General features: G+C 48.3%; 2 protein-coding genes and 1 long non-coding RNA gene across 8 annotated transcripts in view; 2 read left to right on the forward strand and 1 right to left on the reverse strand.

Annotated features, from left to right (window-relative positions):
* Window positions 1–11977, forward strand: part of NCOA5 (nuclear receptor coactivator 5) — a 28322-nt gene extending 16345 nt beyond the window's left edge. For 2 of the 4 annotated variants that reach the window (XM_086330843.1, XM_086330844.1), the window contains 6 exons: window positions 2917–3243; window positions 4594–4730; window positions 5771–5897; window positions 7713–7912; window positions 9269–9612; window positions 10061–11977. In XM_086330843.1, the coding sequence (XP_086186969.1) occupies window positions 2917–3243; window positions 4594–4730; window positions 5771–5897; window positions 7713–7912; window positions 9269–9612; window positions 10061–10108 (1183 nt within the window). In that variant the 3' untranslated portion in view covers window positions 10109–11977. The remainder of the gene's footprint in view (window positions 1–2916; window positions 3244–4593; window positions 4731–5770; window positions 5898–7712; window positions 7913–9268; window positions 9613–10060) is intronic. The other 2 variants (XM_086330841.1, XM_086330842.1) reach the window with 1 other exon arrangement.
* A 773-nt stretch (window positions 11978–12750) lies between these two features.
* The window catches only part of SLC12A5 (solute carrier family 12 member 5), a 36675-nt gene continuing 30678 nt past the window's right edge, over window positions 12751–18747 (reverse strand). For 2 of the 3 annotated variants that reach the window (XM_086330838.1, XM_086330840.1), the window contains exons 21-26: window positions 17597–17704; window positions 16612–16734; window positions 16320–16519; window positions 15966–15980; window positions 15565–15698; window positions 12751–15355 (exon numbers count right to left, since the gene is read on the reverse strand). In XM_086330838.1, coding sequence (XP_086186964.1) covers window positions 15264–15355; window positions 15565–15698; window positions 15966–15980; window positions 16320–16519; window positions 16612–16734; window positions 17597–17704 — 672 coding nt within the window. In that variant the 3' untranslated portion in view covers window positions 12751–15263. The remainder of the gene's footprint in view (window positions 15356–15564; window positions 15699–15965; window positions 15981–16319; window positions 16520–16611; window positions 16735–17596; window positions 17705–18747) is intronic. The other variant, XM_086330839.1, reaches the window with a different exon arrangement.
* Window positions 13935–18367, forward strand: LOC147360101 (uncharacterized). Its single transcript, XR_015138619.1, has 3 exons — window positions 13935–14074; window positions 14378–14544; window positions 15987–18367. It is a non-coding gene; the product is annotated as an uncharacterized LOC147360101 (long non-coding RNA).

Below are 18747 nucleotides of genomic sequence, written 5' to 3' on the forward strand. Positions count from 1 at the left end.
AGTATATCAGATGTTACATATGTTAGAGGGATTATATGACATAATAAAAGTTGAAGTAAGAATCTCGGTTACTCTGCACTTTATTCTAGTAGGAAAAATCTTTAGCCATCCTCGTTTAAATCCTCTGTTCTCCCATATGTTTGCTCCCACCAATCAAGAGTACTTATGAGCCTTAAAACATATGACAAGGACTTTTCATAGAAACAAAGTTGGCATTTAAATTGTTTTTGTTGTGACCATGTGGATGAAGTGAAAATGAGGTTTTCTTCCACGCTGAGGGCATCATGATGAATGTCTATATGTGTAATCATGGTAGGTGACAAAAATATGAGGAAGACATGATGCTTGCTCTTGAGAGGCTTACAGTTTAGTTGAATAATTCATTTTATTAAACATTTACTGAACTCTGTGCTGTGTCCTGTGGATACAAAGCATTCAAGTGAGCTTACTACTGTTTGGTAGGGAAGCCATTGCAAACAAATAACTACAGAACAGTGTGATAAGTGCAGCAATAGAAATATGTATGCAGAGCAAGACTTGTTTAACAGGTTCATGGAGCGTCTGCTCTATGCCAGACAATATAAGCCTAGGTAGTGGCTTTATCATGAAGTCAAGCTGACAGTCCTTGTCTTCATGGACTTGCAGTCTAGTAGGGCAGACAGGCATTAAGTAAATTGATATGTGACATCAAATTGTGATAAATAACATGAGTGAAAACAGTGCTATGAGAGAAGGTGGCCAGAATTTAGGGACCAAAGATAAAGTTTTAAACTAACAGAATCATGGAGTAAGGGATGCTTAAGCCTGAGACCTGGAAAAATGACTGTGGAGTAGTTCCTGCTGCACAATGAGAGGCATTGGGGAAAACCTTGACTAGTTACAGCTGAAAATTCAATATGGTAAGAAAGACGCAGACTAGGGAGGGGGCGGAATAAGGTTGGCGAAGACAAGAGCTGAGGCAGGGCAGAATCTTATTAGCCTCAGTAGAGACTTTGGATTGAATTCTAAATACTGTGGGAAACCAGTGAAGGGTTTTACATATTTAAAAGATGGTTCTAGAGTAATCTAGAAGAAGATTAGGAAACAGGCAAGAGCAGAAATGGGGAGACTATAGAAGGCTCTGCTGTGGTTTTGGGGAAAGGTGGTTTGGGGTTGGGCTTCAGTGGTACCTATGGAGATAAAGAAACATGGGCAGAATGGATGTCAATTTCAGAGTGAGAACACATTTTGGAAATGTCATTGGAAGAGTGGATAGGGCTTTAAAGAAAGGATGACATCCAGTTTCCTGGCTTGAGCTACTGAGTAGGTAGATGTGCCATTTATTGAGATGGAAATGACTGGAGGAGGGGCCTATTTGCTGGAAAAGATCAAGAGTTCAGGGCTGGCTTTATGGAGGAGGTAATCCTTAAAACGGGTCTTAAAAGGAGACATTGTAAAAAGGTAAATCAGATCTAGATGAGTAATAGTAAGTGCTCTAAGAGTTTAGCAGGAGAGATCAGTAGTTACTCAAGAGATTAGAGAATATTTTGGGGAAGACATGGGACATGAACTTGCCTTTGAGCATTGGGAGATACTTGAGTTAGTGCAGGAAAATCATTCCACGTTGAAAAGCCATATGAACAGAAATACTGAAATAAGTCATGTGAGTTAAATCATAAGACCAGCTTAAGTAGAACTAAGGAAGTTGGATCAGGAAATGAGGGAGAAATAATAAATGGAAAGGGGCCAAATTTGTTAGGGAAGAGTGCCCAGAAGCGTGATAGCCAAGCTGCAGTTGGTAACAGGTGGAAATCGATGGTTTATCTGCTATTTGCTGAAAGAATTGAAATCTGGAAGATTGGATTTTGTTTTTATATCTTAAAAATTCTTGGTGATGCAGCATAGAATAAGGGTTTGGATTGAACTTAAAAGTCCAATGGGAATGAACAAGAAAAGCAAAGAGTATTCAAGTAACTTGATAGGGAAGAAAAGTCAAAGTTAACTCTCAAGAACTTAAACCTTGGTAATTGGGAAGATGATTTTTGGCATAAGTGAAAAGATCTGACTGTGCCTGAGTGGGTTGAATAAGAAGTTTAATTTTAAACATGTTGAGAATGAGTTCCTAGTGGGGTAGTCTCATGAAGAATATTGAATCAGATCAGGCTGAACACCTGTGACTTCAAACACTGTTTTGTTTTTAAACAAAGAACACCTTGACCAGAAGGAGCCAGGTTCTACTTAAACTTTAGACTAAGAGAGACCACTACTCATATGTTAAGAAGATAGAGTGTTCCTCCTATACTTGACTGTGTGTCTCGTATTGCACTTCCCTTTTTCCCCCTTTATTTGATTGATCCTGCTCGATGTTTTTTAAAGTAACGTTTTCTGTACTTTTAAGGATAACTCCTTGGATCACCGTTACTTTGTATGAAATTGTGCCAACCTTGTATGAAATTGTGTCATTTGCTCATTTTTTCTTCATGAGTCTTGCCCCTTATTATGACACACACACCCCCCGACCCCTGCAACTATTCTCCCCTTTTAAAATCTCTTTCAAATAAGTTTGGTGGGAGGAGATGAATGAGGGAAGACCCTTTCACTTTGAAAACCTGTTGAGATAGAGATGATAGTTTGACATGTATACAGAATATTGACTTACCTCACAAAGTCTCATAAACACTATGACCCCAGTCAAAACCCTTGGCTCTGGATCATACATTCTTCCTTGAATATCCTAATCTTTGGAGATTCTAAAACATGCTGGTCTTTATTTGCTGACCAGATGGGTGACTGTCCTTAAAATTTTAATCTTATTTCTCACTGACTGCTGTGTTTTAGAGAAAAATGCTTGGAGGGTGGGGGCTTTCTCCAGTAAAGAGCTCAAGGGTAGACTCCTTCAGTTCCTTTGTCTTAGCATCTTCTTGCCCCCTCCCACAGAGATCCATATGGCTTTGGAGATAGTCGAGATACAAGACGTGATCGATCGCCCATTCGAGGAAGTCCAAGAAGAGAGCCCAGGGACGGCAGGAATGGCCGGGATGCTCGAGATGGCAGAGACATGCGAGACCCCCGAGATTTGCGGGACCACAGAGATAGCAGAGACATTCGGGATCACCGAGACAGCAGAAGTATGCGTGATGCTCGGGACATGAGGGATCTTAGAGACTTTCGTGACCTAAGAGAAACTAGGAATTTTCGAGATCACCGAGATCCCATGTACGACAGATACAGAGAGATGAGAGACTCCCGAGATCCCATTCTCAGGTAACCTCTACAGTCGTTCTGCTTGCTGGGTTTTTGTTTGTTTGTTTGTTTTTGGTAGCAGTCTTTTTTATGTTTGTTCTGCTGAACTAATTGAAAACTCTGTACAGCAGTGCCTTTCTCAGGCCTATGTTTCCGGTGTTTATCACCATGAGAGATGTGCCGCTTAATAAATATTTGCTGAATGTGTGATTGAAGACGGATTTTGCTTAATGAATGAATCTGGGTCTCTTCCTGTGGGCTGTGAAAGGCACCATTGTGCAAATGGAAAAAAAGATGGGAGTGCAAATTGTTTTGGCCATGCAGGACCACAGGGTAGATGTACAAATGGCCAATAAATACGTGAAAAGATACTTGACATCCTTAGTTAGCAGAGAAATGCAAATCAAAACCACAATGAGCTAGCACTTCATACCTACTAGGATGGCTTTAATAGTTTTTTTTTAAGTGTTGGTGAAGTATAATGGAACTAGAATCCTCATACATTGCTGGTAGGAATGCAAAGTAGTATGACTGCTGTGAAAAAGTTTGGCGGTCCCTCAGAAAGTTAAATGTAGTAGAATTAATAATCCACCAGCTCCACTCTTGAATATATATCCAAAAGAATTGAAAAGAAGAACTTACATAGATGGGTGTGACTATACATAGCAACACTATTCACAGTAGCCGAAAGGTAGACACCACTCAAATGTCCATCAATAGATGGATTAAAAAGTATGGTATATCCATACAGTATATTATCCAGCCATTAAAAAGGTCATTTTTATACCTGCTAAGCCTTGATAGACCTTAAAAAATATGCTACATGAAATAAGTATTATGCTACATTGTCACAAAAGACAAATATGCTTTCACTTACATGAAATATTTAGAAAAGGCAAATTCATAGAGAGAAAGTAGATTAGAAGTTACAGAGATAGGGGTTGAGTTTCTGTTCAGACTGTTCAGGATGATGAAAATTATTTTATATATGTATTTTTTTTTATTCTGTTTTTTAACCACAATTTTTAAAAAGCACAAGGAAAGAGGCTTGGGGTAGGGCCTAGAATGGTTCCTCAAAACTAGTATCAATAATTACTACCAGTTTTTTGTGTTCACTTTGGGCCAGGGAGCTTCCATTATGCTGAGAGCGTTCTGTACATCCTCCCAGTCCTTTTGGAAGGTAGGTTAACTCAGTCCCAGCCACAGAGCTGATAAGCAGTGAGTCCCAGATAATAATTTTGTTTGCCTAATCCCAAAGTTCTGTGCTATACTACGTCTTCCTCACAGATAGCTGGGTCTTGAAGAGTTCTCTGTATTTGATTTTTGCAGGATAAAACCTTTAACTTTGTGCACATTTCTTTACATTTTCAGGAGAGAAGGCTCTTATGACCGATACCTGCGAATGGATGACTACTGCAGGAGGAAAGATGATGCTTACTTTGACCGTTACAGAGACAGCTTTGATGGACGTGGCCCTCCAGGCCCAGAAAGTCAGTCTCGTGCAAAAGGTAAAGTAGAAAAAACAGTTTATTCTTATCACAAATAGAACACTTTATAGAAGAAAGAGGAAACTAATAACCAGATGGAAAGGAGCTAATGACTTGGCTAAGCAGTTCACAAAAAGAAGAAATACAAATGGCCTGTTCATTTGTAGAGAGCATTCAGCTTGAAAATCATTTTTAAAATGTAAAGTAGTACTGTCATCTGGTTTAGTCACCCAACAAGAAGAAATAAATATGAAATAACTATCAATAAGAAAAGAAATGAACTAAAAATTGGAGCTGAAGAGGTTAAATGTTTGTTTTTTGCTCATTGACCAAATAAATACAACTCTCTCTATTACCTATGTAGTATGTGGGGAGAGTTGTTTTATTTATAATTTTTACCTAAGAGCATCTATTTTTTAGGTAAAGACATGTTTTTTAAAGCCTTGATTGTCTCAATATATTTAATACATCTTTAAGATTTTTTAATTGTTTTATTCCTAGTCAAATTAAGAACCTCATTTTTAGTTTGTTACAGAACTTTACTGCCTGGTTTTGTTTAGGATTTTTTTGTTGGTTTTTTTTTGAATTGCCTGGTGTTGTGTTTTGTTTTGTTTTGTTTTGTTTTTTTAGCAAATTGCAATTACCTGTCAACAAGAGTCTTAAATGGTTGTCCCAAAAATGAAAATTAGGATAATAATGATATACTATCTTTTGCCTATCAATTGGCAGGAGGGTTTTTTTTTCCTTTTAATGACAAAACTCAGTGTTGATTAAGATATGGAGAAATAGCACTAGGTGATCCACCCCAAAGAAAGGATGAATTAGCAACAGCTTTCCTAGAGGACATTCTGGTAGCATGTATCAGATTAAAGCAGCCATGCCTTGTAATCCATTCATTCCATTTTAATGAATTTATAATAGTAAAAAAATAATCTTTTTTCAGAGGTAGTCTAGATTACAGCCTTTGCCTACAAGTAGTTCAAGATTGAAAATAAGGCCTGTGACTTATTTTTATAGAAAGGCACAGTCCATGTTTCAATTTTCCCTGTGTCATCCTGCAGAGCGTCTGAAACGTGAGGAGCGTCGTAGAGAAGAGCTCTATCGTCAGTATTTTGAGGAAATCCAGAGACGCTTTGATGCCGAGAGGCCTGTTGATTGTTCTGTGATTGTGGTCAACAAGCAAACTAAGTAAGAAGCCTTTGGATTTTTCCTGAGTGAGGAGAAGCAGCAGAAGAGACATGAGAAATGCAGTCTTCTTCTTGGCAGCTGCACACGCTGCCAGGCCGTGCGCTCTGGCATTGCTGCGCTGTGTTAACCAGAGCTCTTCCAGTTGTAGGTGACAGAAGACCCACTGCCAACTGGCTTGGGCCCAAAGGGAAATTTTTAGTTTGCTTGACTGGGACGTTCAGGCACGGCTGCATTCAGGGTCAGCCTCTCATAAAGGCTTGGTCTTTTGTGTTGTCTTCACTCTCAGACAAGCTTTCTACTTGAAAAGACAGCACAGCGCTAGCTCTTGACATGTATCTCCTTAGCTTAGCAAACCCGTGGAAAGAGAGCTGCTTTTTCCTGTTGCTTCCACCTGAAATCCTGGAATTGTTTCCCAACCCTGGACTATCACTTTGGCCAGCAGTGTTGGATGCCCTGATTGGCCAGGGCTAGGTCATGTGCCCACTCATAGTGCTAAAAGTGGGATTAATCCTGTGGAGCCGGGGTAGACTGAGTGGAAAAGGGGTGCCTTCCCAAAGGAAAATCCGAGGGAGTATATGTTGGTCAGGCAAAGCAGTAGATGTCCCCTTCGTGAGAGAACCCCGAGTCCCTAATACTTCGGAAGGCATGTCTGCATTCGTCAGCCAAGAAACCGGCTTTCTTTGTGAAGTGCCATGGCCTTGCAGAGCTGTTAGGTGACCGTGCTAGCCAAGTCAGAGCTCACAGCACTGTTTTATTCTACCTCTGTTTCACATTCTTTCCTTGAAGAAGCAGCTCAGAGGTGCAGAAGGGAGTGTAGCAGCTTGCAAGTTTGGCAGTAGCTGTGTTCCCTTTCCCCAAGTGGTTAGTAAATAAATTCATGTATTTTCTAGCAGTTTGGGGTTAAAGAGCTAATTTTCAAGGCCGAAGCTAGGGAGATAGGTGTTGAGACACCAAACAGCAGGCAGAGTTCACAGGCTCTGGGCTGCCTTGTTTAGAAATAGATGCTGCTTTAACTTGCAGATAACTTTTTTGCCTTTTTATTTTTAAGTGCATGATAATAGCTGTCATTTTCTGAGCACCTACTCTGTACTACTCCATGCTAAGCGCTTTTAATTTTTTTTGTAATCTTCATAGTAATCATGTTTCACATGTATTCATTCATCAAATTTTTTCTGTGTGCGGCAGGTGCTAGGTCCTGAAGCTGTAATCCTAATGAGCAAAACACACATGGCCCCTTCCTCTTGTGGAGCTTATACCCTAGTAGGACAGATGACAAAAATAAATGTATTGGTGATGAGTCTTACAAGAAGAAATACATCAAGGATCTGATTTAGATTGGAGAGAAAGTTAAGGAAATGACATATGAGCTGAGCCCTATTATTCTTGTCTGATTGGTAAAGAAACTGAGGTTTGTAAGAGGTAAAGGGATTTGCTTAAAGCTCCAACTTTGCAAGTAAATGTTAGGGCTAAGATCCAAACCTGACTCTAGCATTTAAAACCCATGGTTTTTTCACTGTGGTGTACAGCCTCTGCCAAGACAGAAATGTGCTACAAATCTTAGGCAACAGGATGGTGTTTAGGAATGACCATCAGACTAGAGAATCAGGAGAAGGGCCTGGGACACCAAGTACTATTCCACTGGGAACTTCTCAGCCAATATAAAGAGAAGGAATCGGTTTAGATTCTTGGAGCCTGAAGAGGGTGCTAGGGAGACAGTGGTAGAGCTAGCATTTGAAATCTTCTGGCTGAGGTGCCACTGTACAGATTGGGACTTGATCAGGGAGTTACTCAACTGGATCCTGTTTGTTTCTACAGAGATTATGCTGAATCTGTGGGGCGGAAGGTCCGAGACCTAGGCATGGTAGTAGATTTAATCTTCCTCAACACGGAAGTATCACTGTCACAAGCCCTGGAGGATGTTAGCAGGGGAGGGTCTCCCTTTGCTATTGTCATCACCCAGCAACACCAGATTCACCGCTCCTGTACAGTCAACATCATGTTTGGAACCCCTCAAGGTATGGAGGCCCCAGTGGGTTAGAATTCCAGAAACTTCCAGATACTAGTCCATTAATTTTTTTATGGCTTACTCAGAAGCAGCAGGTTTTAGGTAAAGGTATTTCAGCTCAAATGTGGTAGGGCCCTTTTATGAGTGCATGGCAGAGACTTGCATAGTCATTTATTGGTTTGATCTTCTTTCATTGGATGCAGTTCTGGGCCTGCTGTGTATGACATTACATGCAGCCCTTAGGTATGTGCAGTGATGTGTTAGTAAATGTTTAACAGCCAGTTCTGGGGTGGGGATGGTGTGGTTTATAGAATTTCCTGATTTCCATGGTGTAAATACTCCCACCGTGTTCTATTTCAAGCCACCAACATGAAGTCACTTCAGGGCAAGTTGGGGAGAGAGGCGCACAGTCTGCTCGCACCAGTGAGAGCCAGCACAGCTCTGGCACACACTGCACTGAGTGTGCTGGAGTCCCTGCTTTCACCAGACTTTGGAATGAGGGACAAAGCACGTGACAGGCAGTTAGGAGACTTTTTGTTAGTGTGCTGGAGAAGTCAGTGGAGGGACTTTGAGAAGAGGGAGGCAGCCTTGACCTCCTGGAGGCCCAGGGTAGGTTCCCTGAAGTCCTTCCCTGAAGTAACTTTTAGTCCTTTGCTCCCAGATCGTTGCGACTCAGTCAACTGATGCCTTGCTGATTGCTCTTACAGCACAGACTTTTCCCTTCTCCCACCACCCTGGGCCCTCTATTTGCCTGACCAGTTTTACCCATAAGCATAGAGTGTAGAAGCCTCTCCAGCAGGTCATTTACCTCTCTGAGGAACAGTCCTCAAGATGTGTGAAGACATTTATATCAAGTGCCAAGAAGTCTTCTCACCACTTTATAAATCTTGTTTCCCAAGAGGGAGGGGAGAAGGTTATTTAGGGTCATCATTTGATCTTAATCCATAACCTTTGAACTGATACAGTAAAAAACAGTTCTACCCTGAGGAGTGTGGTGGAAAGCCAGGCTTTACAGAGGGCTGTTCGGACCCCCATGGCCTACCTCCTGTGGTTATTCTCCACATGGTCTTTTTGAATCTGTGAGACTATCATGTTTCTCTGGCTTTTACTACATGTCTATGATCTAAGAATTCCCCACAGAACTAGCTCTCTACAAGGGTGTCTCTTTCCCACTGAAGAAACCCATTCTCTGTCTTCCGAGCTGCATCCCCTCCCTCCCCACCTCTCCCCATCCCCATCCCAAGGGTTTTTGTCAGTGAAATGGTTTTCTTGCTTGTTTGACGTCAGGAAAGGCTTGGTAGAGTTCAGCAGGTGGGCACTCAGATCTGTCATGGGAGAAAATAACTCAGGTCATTCCCTCCTACAGAGCATCGCAACATGCCCCAGGCAGATGCCATGGTGCTGGTGGCCAGAAATTATGAGCGCTATAAGAATGAGTGCCGGGAGAAGGAGCGCGAGGAGATTGCCAGACAGGCGGCCAAGATGGCTGATGAAGCCATCCTCCAGGAAAGAGAGCGAGGAGGCCCCGAGGAGGGAATGCGTGGGGGGCACCCCCCAGCCATCCAGAGCCTCCTCAACCTGCTGGCTGACAACAGGTACCTCACTGCTGAAGAGACTGACAAGATCATCAACTACCTGCGAGAGAGGAAGGAGCGGCTTATGAGGAGCAGCACCGACTCTCTGCCTGGTGAGCTACGTGGCAGGGCCGAGGTGAAGTTCTGACTCTGCATTTCTCTAATCCCCAGGCTCTGTTGGGAGGGTGGCAGGCCCAGGGTCTTTGGGGTGGGTAAGGGAAATGAGCCCATCTCATGGGTTTTCCCGCATGGGCCATCCGTGCTGGTGTACATAATGGTAACTTAAGATTTGGATACTGAATTCTGATCCCTGTAGTTAATGTGGTGGTGGGTGGGCTAGTATGGCTGGCTCCCTGGGAACCAAGATAGATGCCCGTTTTTTTTTTAAAGTAGTTCTCTGGGGGAACTAAGCTGTTTACTGAAAACAGCACATACTATGAAGTGGCCCCTTTGGGAAATCAATGTTATAGTCTGTGTACTGTGTGATTGATGTAACCAGTGATTGTTGTTCTTCCCTGGGCTGCTAAGCCTCCTGCCCACGGAGGGTATTTTTCAACCAGATACCTCTTCTTTCTGTCTTCTAGGCCCGATTTCCCGTCAACCACTCGGGGCGACCTCGGGTGCCTCACTGAAGACACAGCCAAGCTCTCAACCGCTCCAGAGTGGCCAAGTGCTCCCGTCTGCTACACCCACTCCAGCTGCACCCCCCACCTCCCAGCAAGAGCTTCAGGCCAAAATCCTCAGCCTCTTCAATAGTGGCACGGTTGCGGCCAATAGCAGCTCTGCATCCCCCTCAGTTGCTGCCGGAAACACCCAGAACCAGAATTTTTCCACAGCAGCGAACAGCCAGCCTCAGCAAAGATCACAGGCCTCTGGCAATCAGCCTCCAAGCATTTTGGGACAGGCAGGATCTGCTCGGAACATGGGCCCCAGGCCTGGGGCTCCTTCCCAAGGGCTCTTTGGCCAGCCTTCCACCCTCCTGGCACCTGCCAGCAACTTGGCTAGCCAGAGGCCCGTGTCTTCCACAAGTATCAACTTTGACAATCCAAGTGTACAGAAAGCTCTGGACACCCTGATCCAGAGTGGCCCTGCTCTCTCCCACCTGGTTAGCCAGACCACAGCACAGGTGAGGCAGCCCCAGGCCCCCTTAGGGTCGTTCCAGAGGCATTACTGAGGCTAAATCTCAACTTCCCCCAGGCCCCTCTTCCCCTGGCCTCCTACCTGTTGCGTTCTAAGTAGAGTTACTTGGAGGATGTTCTCTGCGCGTATCCAGGTCCACATCGAATGGCATAAGTTTCTACCATCTGCTCTCTTCTGCCCAAGGCTGTTGTTACTTATTCCTTCCAGAGTCAGAGTTTGTACCGCCTTGGAGGTGTATTTTTTGTTGTTGGGGTTATTTTTATTTTTGTTTATTTTTATTTTTTTGATAGAAAATAAATATCTCTGGGGTCATGGGCAGTATAGGTGTCTGGGCTCCGTTTGTATTTCATTTGTCTCTGTCAGCTCGATGTCGGGGCGGGGAAGGAAAGAGCAGCCAAGTCCGAACTGGCTGCGTTTGGGGTAGTCCTTTCATGGCGAGAGCCACTGGCTTTGTTCCTTTTGAACCTCCCCAAGGCTTTCTGGCCTCACACAGGCCCACCAGTGCATGACCTGCTGCCTGCGGCCCTGTGCAGGGTGGTAGAGCCACAGGCTGGGCTTGGTGGGCACGGTCCCAATGCGCCCTGTCCCACGAGTGTGGGGGCTGCCTGAGGGGTGGTAAGCAGGCTGCTTCGGAGTTGTTGAAGAGGGGCCATGGCAGTCACTTTTCTGCCTGACCCAGAGTAGTTGGTTCTTGGTTTTTCTTTTTTTTTTTTTTTCTTTGTGGCTTTCATTGCAATGGAAGATTTTCCATGAACTGAGCAGCACCGGTCACCAGCAGTTTAACCCAAACTGTGAATCTGGGCCCCAACCACTCTGAACCGTTTAACATTTGTCAGCCTCTTCCTCACCAGTGGTAGTTTCATGGAGTTGGCTCTGAGAAGACCACCCTAGACTCTGGCGGTGAACACCCATTTTTCAGTGATTGCTCTGAGCGTTTGGCCCAGAAATCAGGCTCTTGTTCTGTTTTCTGAGCAGCAGGAGGTAGGGACCATTTTGATGTCAGCCTTGGTAGCTGGACATGTTCTTGATGCAGGCGGCTGTTTGTAACTTCTGAGCCTCTGCCTGCTGCTCTAAGTGGAGCCAAAGGAAGCTGCCCTCTCCCTAGGGATGGTGCTGCTTAGCGCCCTGTGGCTCAGTCTCAAGGGACCCCTGGCGGAGACACGGGAGAGCAGTGACTTCAGCTGAGTCCTTGCCAGTAGCTGAGTAAACATTGGTTTCCAAAACTCAAGGTCCCCAGATGGCAGTGTTTTATGTTCTGACCTGTTTGTGTTATATAGTGTTTGGTTTTTTTCTTTCCTCTTTGGAACTCCTGTGTTAATAAGATGAAATGATTACTTTTTAATTAAAATGTAAAAGTGAAAGCCTTGGTTTTTTTGGGTGTGACTGTGCGAAGGGCCTCTGTGGGCACTCCTTCCCGGAGCGCGTGGGTGAGGGTCCCTGACAGAGCTGACGGCTTCAGTCTGTCATGAGGTCTGTCCCCCTTTGTCCTCAGCCTGCAGTCGGGCCTCAAAACCTCTTTGAACCCTAGCTCCTCTCATACAGCTCACCTATTTAGAAGCTTTAACAACAGTTCGGAGTAAAAGCCTGCTGGGTAATTACAGTGGTGTGTAAACATCCTTGTTTGTGGCAGACTCTGTGTGTCAGAGGCTTTTCCGCTTGTTCTTACGAAAACAATGGTGAGGAGGCCATTTCTGACCAAAAGGCAGTGGAGAGAGGGGTGCTCTCCTGTTTTGATTTTGTCTGTTGCCAGCCCATCATGCAAGGGGTTGGCAGAACCAGTGTCCCAGGTGGGCGCACTGGAGAGCATTTCATAGAGCTCCCCACCAGGAAACTTGGGGTGGGTGTGGTAAAGTGACTGGCACAAGGCCGCCAGTAGATCAGGGATGAGGATGCCATCAGCGCCCAGCCTGACCAGGAGGTGCTGTCTCAGATGTTTGACGGGGCTCCAGAACTATCAGTACACAAACTAGGCAGCCAGACCTGGAAGGTCAACCAACCGACTCTTCGGTCAGGGGTGGTCAGTGTTTCTCATTAAGAGCCTGGGATCCTCACAGGGGGGCCCACTTTGAATACCCCTCTTCCCACCTACTAGTTCTTCCCCCTGGAGTGTCCAAACAGCACACCTCAGGCTGTGAAGGGTATAATAAAATTATTTTTATTGCATTTTGTGCAGACGGGAGTCTAAAAAATTAATACAGTAAAAGCTATAAAGCATTAAATGGGAGCATTCAACAGTAAAGGAAAGAACCAACCCTCTCCTTTTCATCTTGGCACAAAGAACACAAGATCAATACTGAGGCAGAATGCGAAATACTGAAACACACTGAAAATTAAAGGCAGGCCTAATAATAGTAATAAATACTCTTGATTTGGTTTGCAACCTCTCCTATTTACAAGGGTTTTCAACTTCATTGCATTGCCCTGCACATAGATCGTCTAAAACAAAAGCAACACTAGTTATCACTACAAGGCTATTGAAATATTGCACTCAGAATAAAAGTCACTTGAATGGACATGAAACATCTAGCTACATGATTATAAAGATAAGTTGATGAGTGACGGGTGATAACATTCATAACAAATATTGCACATGTAGCACAGAAAACTTGGGGGTTTGTTGTGGGATGTCTGTTTTCATCAATGGAAACTGCTCTTGCCAACCAGACAGCCTGGGCCCAGATAGTGCAACTTTGGTTCCCTAAGTGATGTTAATACAGCCCCCTTTCGGTTCTGCCTAGCCCACCACTTCAGCCTGAGAGTGCTAGGCCCCCAGAAGGCTAGACCCAGCTGTGGTTCTCAGAGGGAGGTCTTGGAGGATGGGGGTGGGAAGTGCTGGTGTCTAATACCTCCACCTTCTGATTACTACCCGGAAAAATCTATCCAGCCCCCTGATCAAATTTCAGAGAGGCCTTGGTCTAACCGCAGGCGTCCAAACCTCCTCCAGCCACACCTGACCCAGTCTAGATGGCACCAGCGCCAGCTCTGCCTTGGGCTCAAAGGAAAGGAGGTGGTGAGGTCAGGAGTCCCCAGAAGCCTCAGCTCTGGGAGATGGACGGGATGTCTAACTAGGTGCAGTCAGGGCCCTAGGGCTGGAGTTACTGTACCCAGCCCCAGAGGGCGCTGGAACGAGCATGCAGTGCATGTCCCCCCTTAGTAACGTGCCCTGGGGGAAGGGAACCCGGCCAACGGGGTTTCTCTAAGGGAAGAGGGCACCTCCGGCCGGGCTGGCGGAGCAGAAGCGCCAAGGACTGGTGTTGGAGAAGCCAAAGGCCTTGGGCCCTAGTTGAAGGAGGGCAGAGAGGCGCTTAAGAACTAAGCAAGTGGCGACTCCAGCCCTCCCCCAGGCCCAGGTGCCTGGGAGACGCAGCTAGAGGCCGCTGCTAGGCAGCGAGGCCCGGGCCCCAGACGCGGAGAAGGCGGCCGGGTCCCCGAGGCCGGAGTTGCCGGATGCGAACAGGGTAGGAAACGTCAGGGGCAGCGCTGGGGCCACCCCGGCGGGTCCGGCCCCTAACCCAGAACCGCCCCCTCCTCCCTCACCTGTGCCAGGGAGGAAACTCCGGGGGAGGGGACGCCCTCCAACCCCCCCGATTTCAGTCTTTGGCGAAGAGCCACGGGATAGGGGGAGCAGGCGACAAGCCGGTGGAGGAGAGACGCCTGCTCCCCCAGCGAAGGCACCGGGACGGGGCTTCCTGGGGGCGGGGGCGAGGGCCTCTCTCGGTTCCTCTGGCTTAAGGAACGCCCCTCCCCTCTCCTGGCCCCAGCTTGCATAAAGAGCCGATGAGAAGAGGCTGCGCGCGTCTCTGCAGCCACAGTGGAAGCTCACATTCGCTGGGAGGCGAATCCAGGAAAAGTTGGGACACTTGTCTCACTTCGTCTCCGAAAAGATCTAGAGGGAAGAAGGGTTGGAAGCCAAGGGCGCGCGGAAAAGGTGAGGAGGCGTCGAGGGGGTGGGTGGTCGAGGGACCACGAGTCCCGCCTGGGCCTAAAAGCACGTTTGCTCTCAAACGCTCGGACGTCAAGGAAAACCCAGCCTCCGAGGCCTCCGCCTTCCCTGGGCGCGCCCCCAGCGGGAGAGCGCGACTGCGGCGAGAAGTCCGTTGCGCTTCTAAGTCACAGAAATATGGGGACGTTAAAAATACACGCGATGTCTCCTGTACACTATGTATACGCTCGGCCGGCTCGCGCCCGCAACCGCGCGAGGAAGTAGAACGCAGACGGCGGGGCGCATCCCCGCCACCCCGCGCGCTCCGGGCCGCCGGGGGAGGGGCGCAGAGTGCGGGCGGGGCGGGGCGCGGGAAGAGAGGGAAGGGGCCGGCGGACGACCGGGGGTCCTCGAAGCCCCAGGTCCGCTCCTCTCCGCAGCCTCCTCCGATCTTTATTGCAGCGTCTCCTCCGGCGGGGCGAGGCCGGGCTTAGAAAAAGGGCGGCCGGGGGCCGACGCGCCAACGGGACTCTGGTCTCCAGGAGGGGAGGTCTTCTCCGGGTCCGCCCCAGCCGACGTGGCCTCCGGGCTTCAGGCAGCGGGGAAAGGGGGCCAGGGCGCGGGCACAGGGTCTGTATGTAAACGGTGACAGCGGCGGGGGGCGCGGCGAGGGCTCCGGGGCCGCGGGCCGGACGCGCTCGGGCCCAGGTGTTTGATCCTGGCTCTCAGGAGTAGATGGTGATGACCTCGCGGCCGCCGCCGCGGACCAGCATCACCCGGTCCAGGCGCTCGGTGAGAACCTCGAGGAATTCCATGTCTGAGCGCCCGTCAAGGAGAAAGACCGTCCCCTTTCCTCCCCCCATGGAATCAGGCTCCCGTTAGGCGCCAGCGGAACGCCGGGCTCACGTCCCTGTCCGAGGTGCTGATTCTGAAGCCGACCTGGCTCAGCCCTTCCTCCCCAGGGCTAGGAACTAAGACCCCTGACGTCCGCCTCCCTCCTTCCTCCCAATTTTAAGCCCAGGATACAGTTTTCGTCACCGTTGCGGTTGCGGGGAGGCCCAGGCATGTTGAGCAAAACAAGCTTGGCATCCTGGGATTTCTTGACAATGACCTCGTTCAGCCGCACGGCGGTGTGCATGCGCCGCACGTTGGACTGGTTCCTGCGGGAGGAAGCCAGGGAGGAGGAGGGCAGTAAGGCTAGGAGAGAGGGGGGACTTGGATCCAGTCGCCCCTTCCAGCACCTCCCCCGCCCCCAGCACCGGGCTGCTGGGATCTGCTCCTTACAAGCCAGGGACCACCAACCCTAGACCACTCCAAGCTGGGCTACCCCAGAGGTCAGGGGCGCGAGTTGAGGGTTCATAGCAGAGTGAGAAAAGTTGGGAACCTGGCCAACCTAGGAGAGAGTTTAAAAATTCTGAGGCACTTACAAGTTCTCCCACTCCCTTCAGGAAACATAAGAGAAGCAAGGAGAGGAAGAAAAAGGAGAAGGGTCAGAAAAAGCAGGAGAAGCTGAGGACTTGAGCCACCATCAACACCTTGCGTGCAGACGACTCCTGTTCTCCCAGCCCCCCAGCCTTCACCTTTCCACTGCCTGCACCTGCGCGTTCTGACCCTTAGCAATCAAGCCCAACCTGAGTCCTCAGACAGAGCAACCAAGGAGAGGTCTGGGCTGGGCCTTCTGACTACCAGGCCAGGACCCCTTCCACTCATTTGCTCTCCACGGGGAGCAAAGACCCTGTAGGCTCACCCCAGACCCCAGCCCTTAGCCCCCAGACCCGTACGGCTTCATGCTGAAGAAGTCCTTGATGCCCTCAGAGGAGACAGGACTGGGGCCCTTGTTCTTCTCTGCCACCGACTTGTCCTTGGTCCAGGTGAGATGCACTTTTTCTGGATCTGCCTCGCCCTCCACCTCGGGCTCCTCCCCCGGAGACGGTGAGCTGCTAGGGCAGCTGGGAGCACTCTGGTCATGGATCAGCTGCACCTAAGGGATGAAAGAAGGGATGGCACGTGATTCATTTGGAGGCCAAAGGTTCTGCTCCCACTGGTTGCAGCCAAACTACCCAAGCTCCATACCTCCTCTTCCGGCTTCTCCTCACTGTCACCAGCCGTCTCTTCTGGGACGTTGAGACGGAGCCGGGTGTTGGCTGGATTCTTTCTCCGGATTGAGCCACGAGACTCATCTGTGATACTCTGGATCTAGGGAGGGACACAAGTTGGTGCCATGGAAATCACTACCCATGTCCTGCAAAGAGCTACCCCCAAAGCCAGGATGTGCACTTTCGGGACCTGTACCAGTTGTTAAAATACTGCGATGCTTCCACACCAAATAGCTATTGCCCCACTGATATGGCCACTCCAACTCCTCTCCAGTACCCCTGGCCTTCCCACTCTCCAGCGACCAAAGGGTTGACACCTGGCCGAGCTGAGCTCTACCTCAGGGCCAGTTCTGACTGGTCAGTGCACATGCCACTTCTTACAATTGTACTGTCACCCACTTCTGAGAGCTCTTCTGTCCCCAGCCCTAAGGACCCCACTCACTGGGGTGGGGCTTTCATCCAAATACCAGAGGGCTGGTGGGCCCACGTTACCCACACGGGAGAGACCTTACAGCCAGCCTTACCCCATGAGAACTCAGCACCATTACCCCTGAGAACCCACCATCCACACCCTAGGAGGTTTGCCCCAGCTCTCATCATCAGCTGTATCCTGAAATATCCACTCATTACTCACTCTCTAAGGGTCTATCACATTATACCTTGTCCCCCACACTGGCAGCCCACACCCCTGAGGAATCATCATCCATACACATTTAACTTCCACTCTTCTCCCTTGGGCCCCAGAAGTCACGTCGAGAGTAGATCTGTCACCCTCGCCAAAGCCCCTCTGCATCTCAGCTGGGAGGCTGGAGACAGGCAGCTGCAGCGTGCACCCTTGCTGCTGGGGAACCAGTGCCAGGAGGCAGCAATGCCAGTGACCAGGAGTGGGCCATCCCAAATCTGTGCAGCCCCAGAGCTGGCAGCAGCTTGAGACACTCCGAGCCCAGCTAGGGCAACCTCACCTCCCGCTCCCGCTCATTCTTGGTTAAATGCATTTGTTTGAGGATCTGGGAACGCTGCTCCATCACCAAGGTCTTCTCGTAGGTGTAAGCGGAGATGTCGCTCTCATGCTGTGGGCAGGCAGGGGTGAAATGGGGGAGGGAGCAAGGGAGGAAAGTATGAGCTCCGAGCTCAGGTGCAAGGCCAAGAAAAGAGAGGCAGGCCCTCTTCCTGCTGCCAGCCTAGGGCTTCCCTGTCCAATGACCTAGTTTAATCAACAGTTGTGGGAGGAAGGACAAAGCAGAGGGTGATGCTCTTTGAAGGTGAGGCAACTCATTCCCTCCTCAAGCCCGGGACTGGGTGAATGAATGGGTGAATTAATGAATGAGTTGATTAATTAATTACCTGGGTGAATAGAGAGGGGGAAGAAGTTAAAAAAGGAACATAGAGATGAATGAATACATGCACATATGCATGAATGAGTGAGTGAATAAATACATTAATGAATATACGGGTGGATTAATGAATATACCATTAGAGGGACGGGTAAATGGTGCTGAGTGGAATGGATGACAAGAGGCTTTAGAGTGTAACTACTAGAAACCTGGACTCTAGAGCCAGTCTGCCTGAGTTTGAATCCTGGCTCTGCCACTTGGTATACGTTTGGGGCAAATTAACGTTTCTGTGCCTCAACTTCGTAATCTGTACAATGGAAATACTGATAATTGGATAACTGTATCTATTTCATTGATTGCTGTGAGAAGTAATGTATACATAAAGCACATAGAACAGGCCTCCCATGGAGTCAACATTACTAGACATGTCTATTCGTATAAAGGAGACAAGGCAGGGTGGGTGAGTGGATGGATGGATGGATGGATGGAAGGGCTCTTGGGTGAACGTGTGAGAGGCTTAAAAGTGGATGGGTATGCCCAGGTTCCATCCCTCATGCCACAACCAAGAGTTCACAGGCTGTAACTGAAGATGCCACCCGCCACAAAAATCGACCTCAGTACCACAACTGGGACCCAGCACAGCCAAAAGTGGATTGGAGGGCGGGGGGAGGACCTTAGCACCACAAGCTGATGGGTACTGGGGTTCCCCTGTTCGGTTCTGGGCCCAAGGGCAAAGAGGCCAGCAGGACTCTAAAATGTCAGAGGCAGCTCCTGGGGGC

Source organism: Bos grunniens, chromosome 13, assembly GCF_055505025.1.
Source record: "Bos grunniens cultivar Pamir isolate PY7600 chromosome 13, Bosgru_T2T1.0, whole genome shotgun sequence".
Taxonomy (NCBI): domain Eukaryota; kingdom Metazoa; phylum Chordata; class Mammalia; order Artiodactyla; family Bovidae; genus Bos; species Bos grunniens.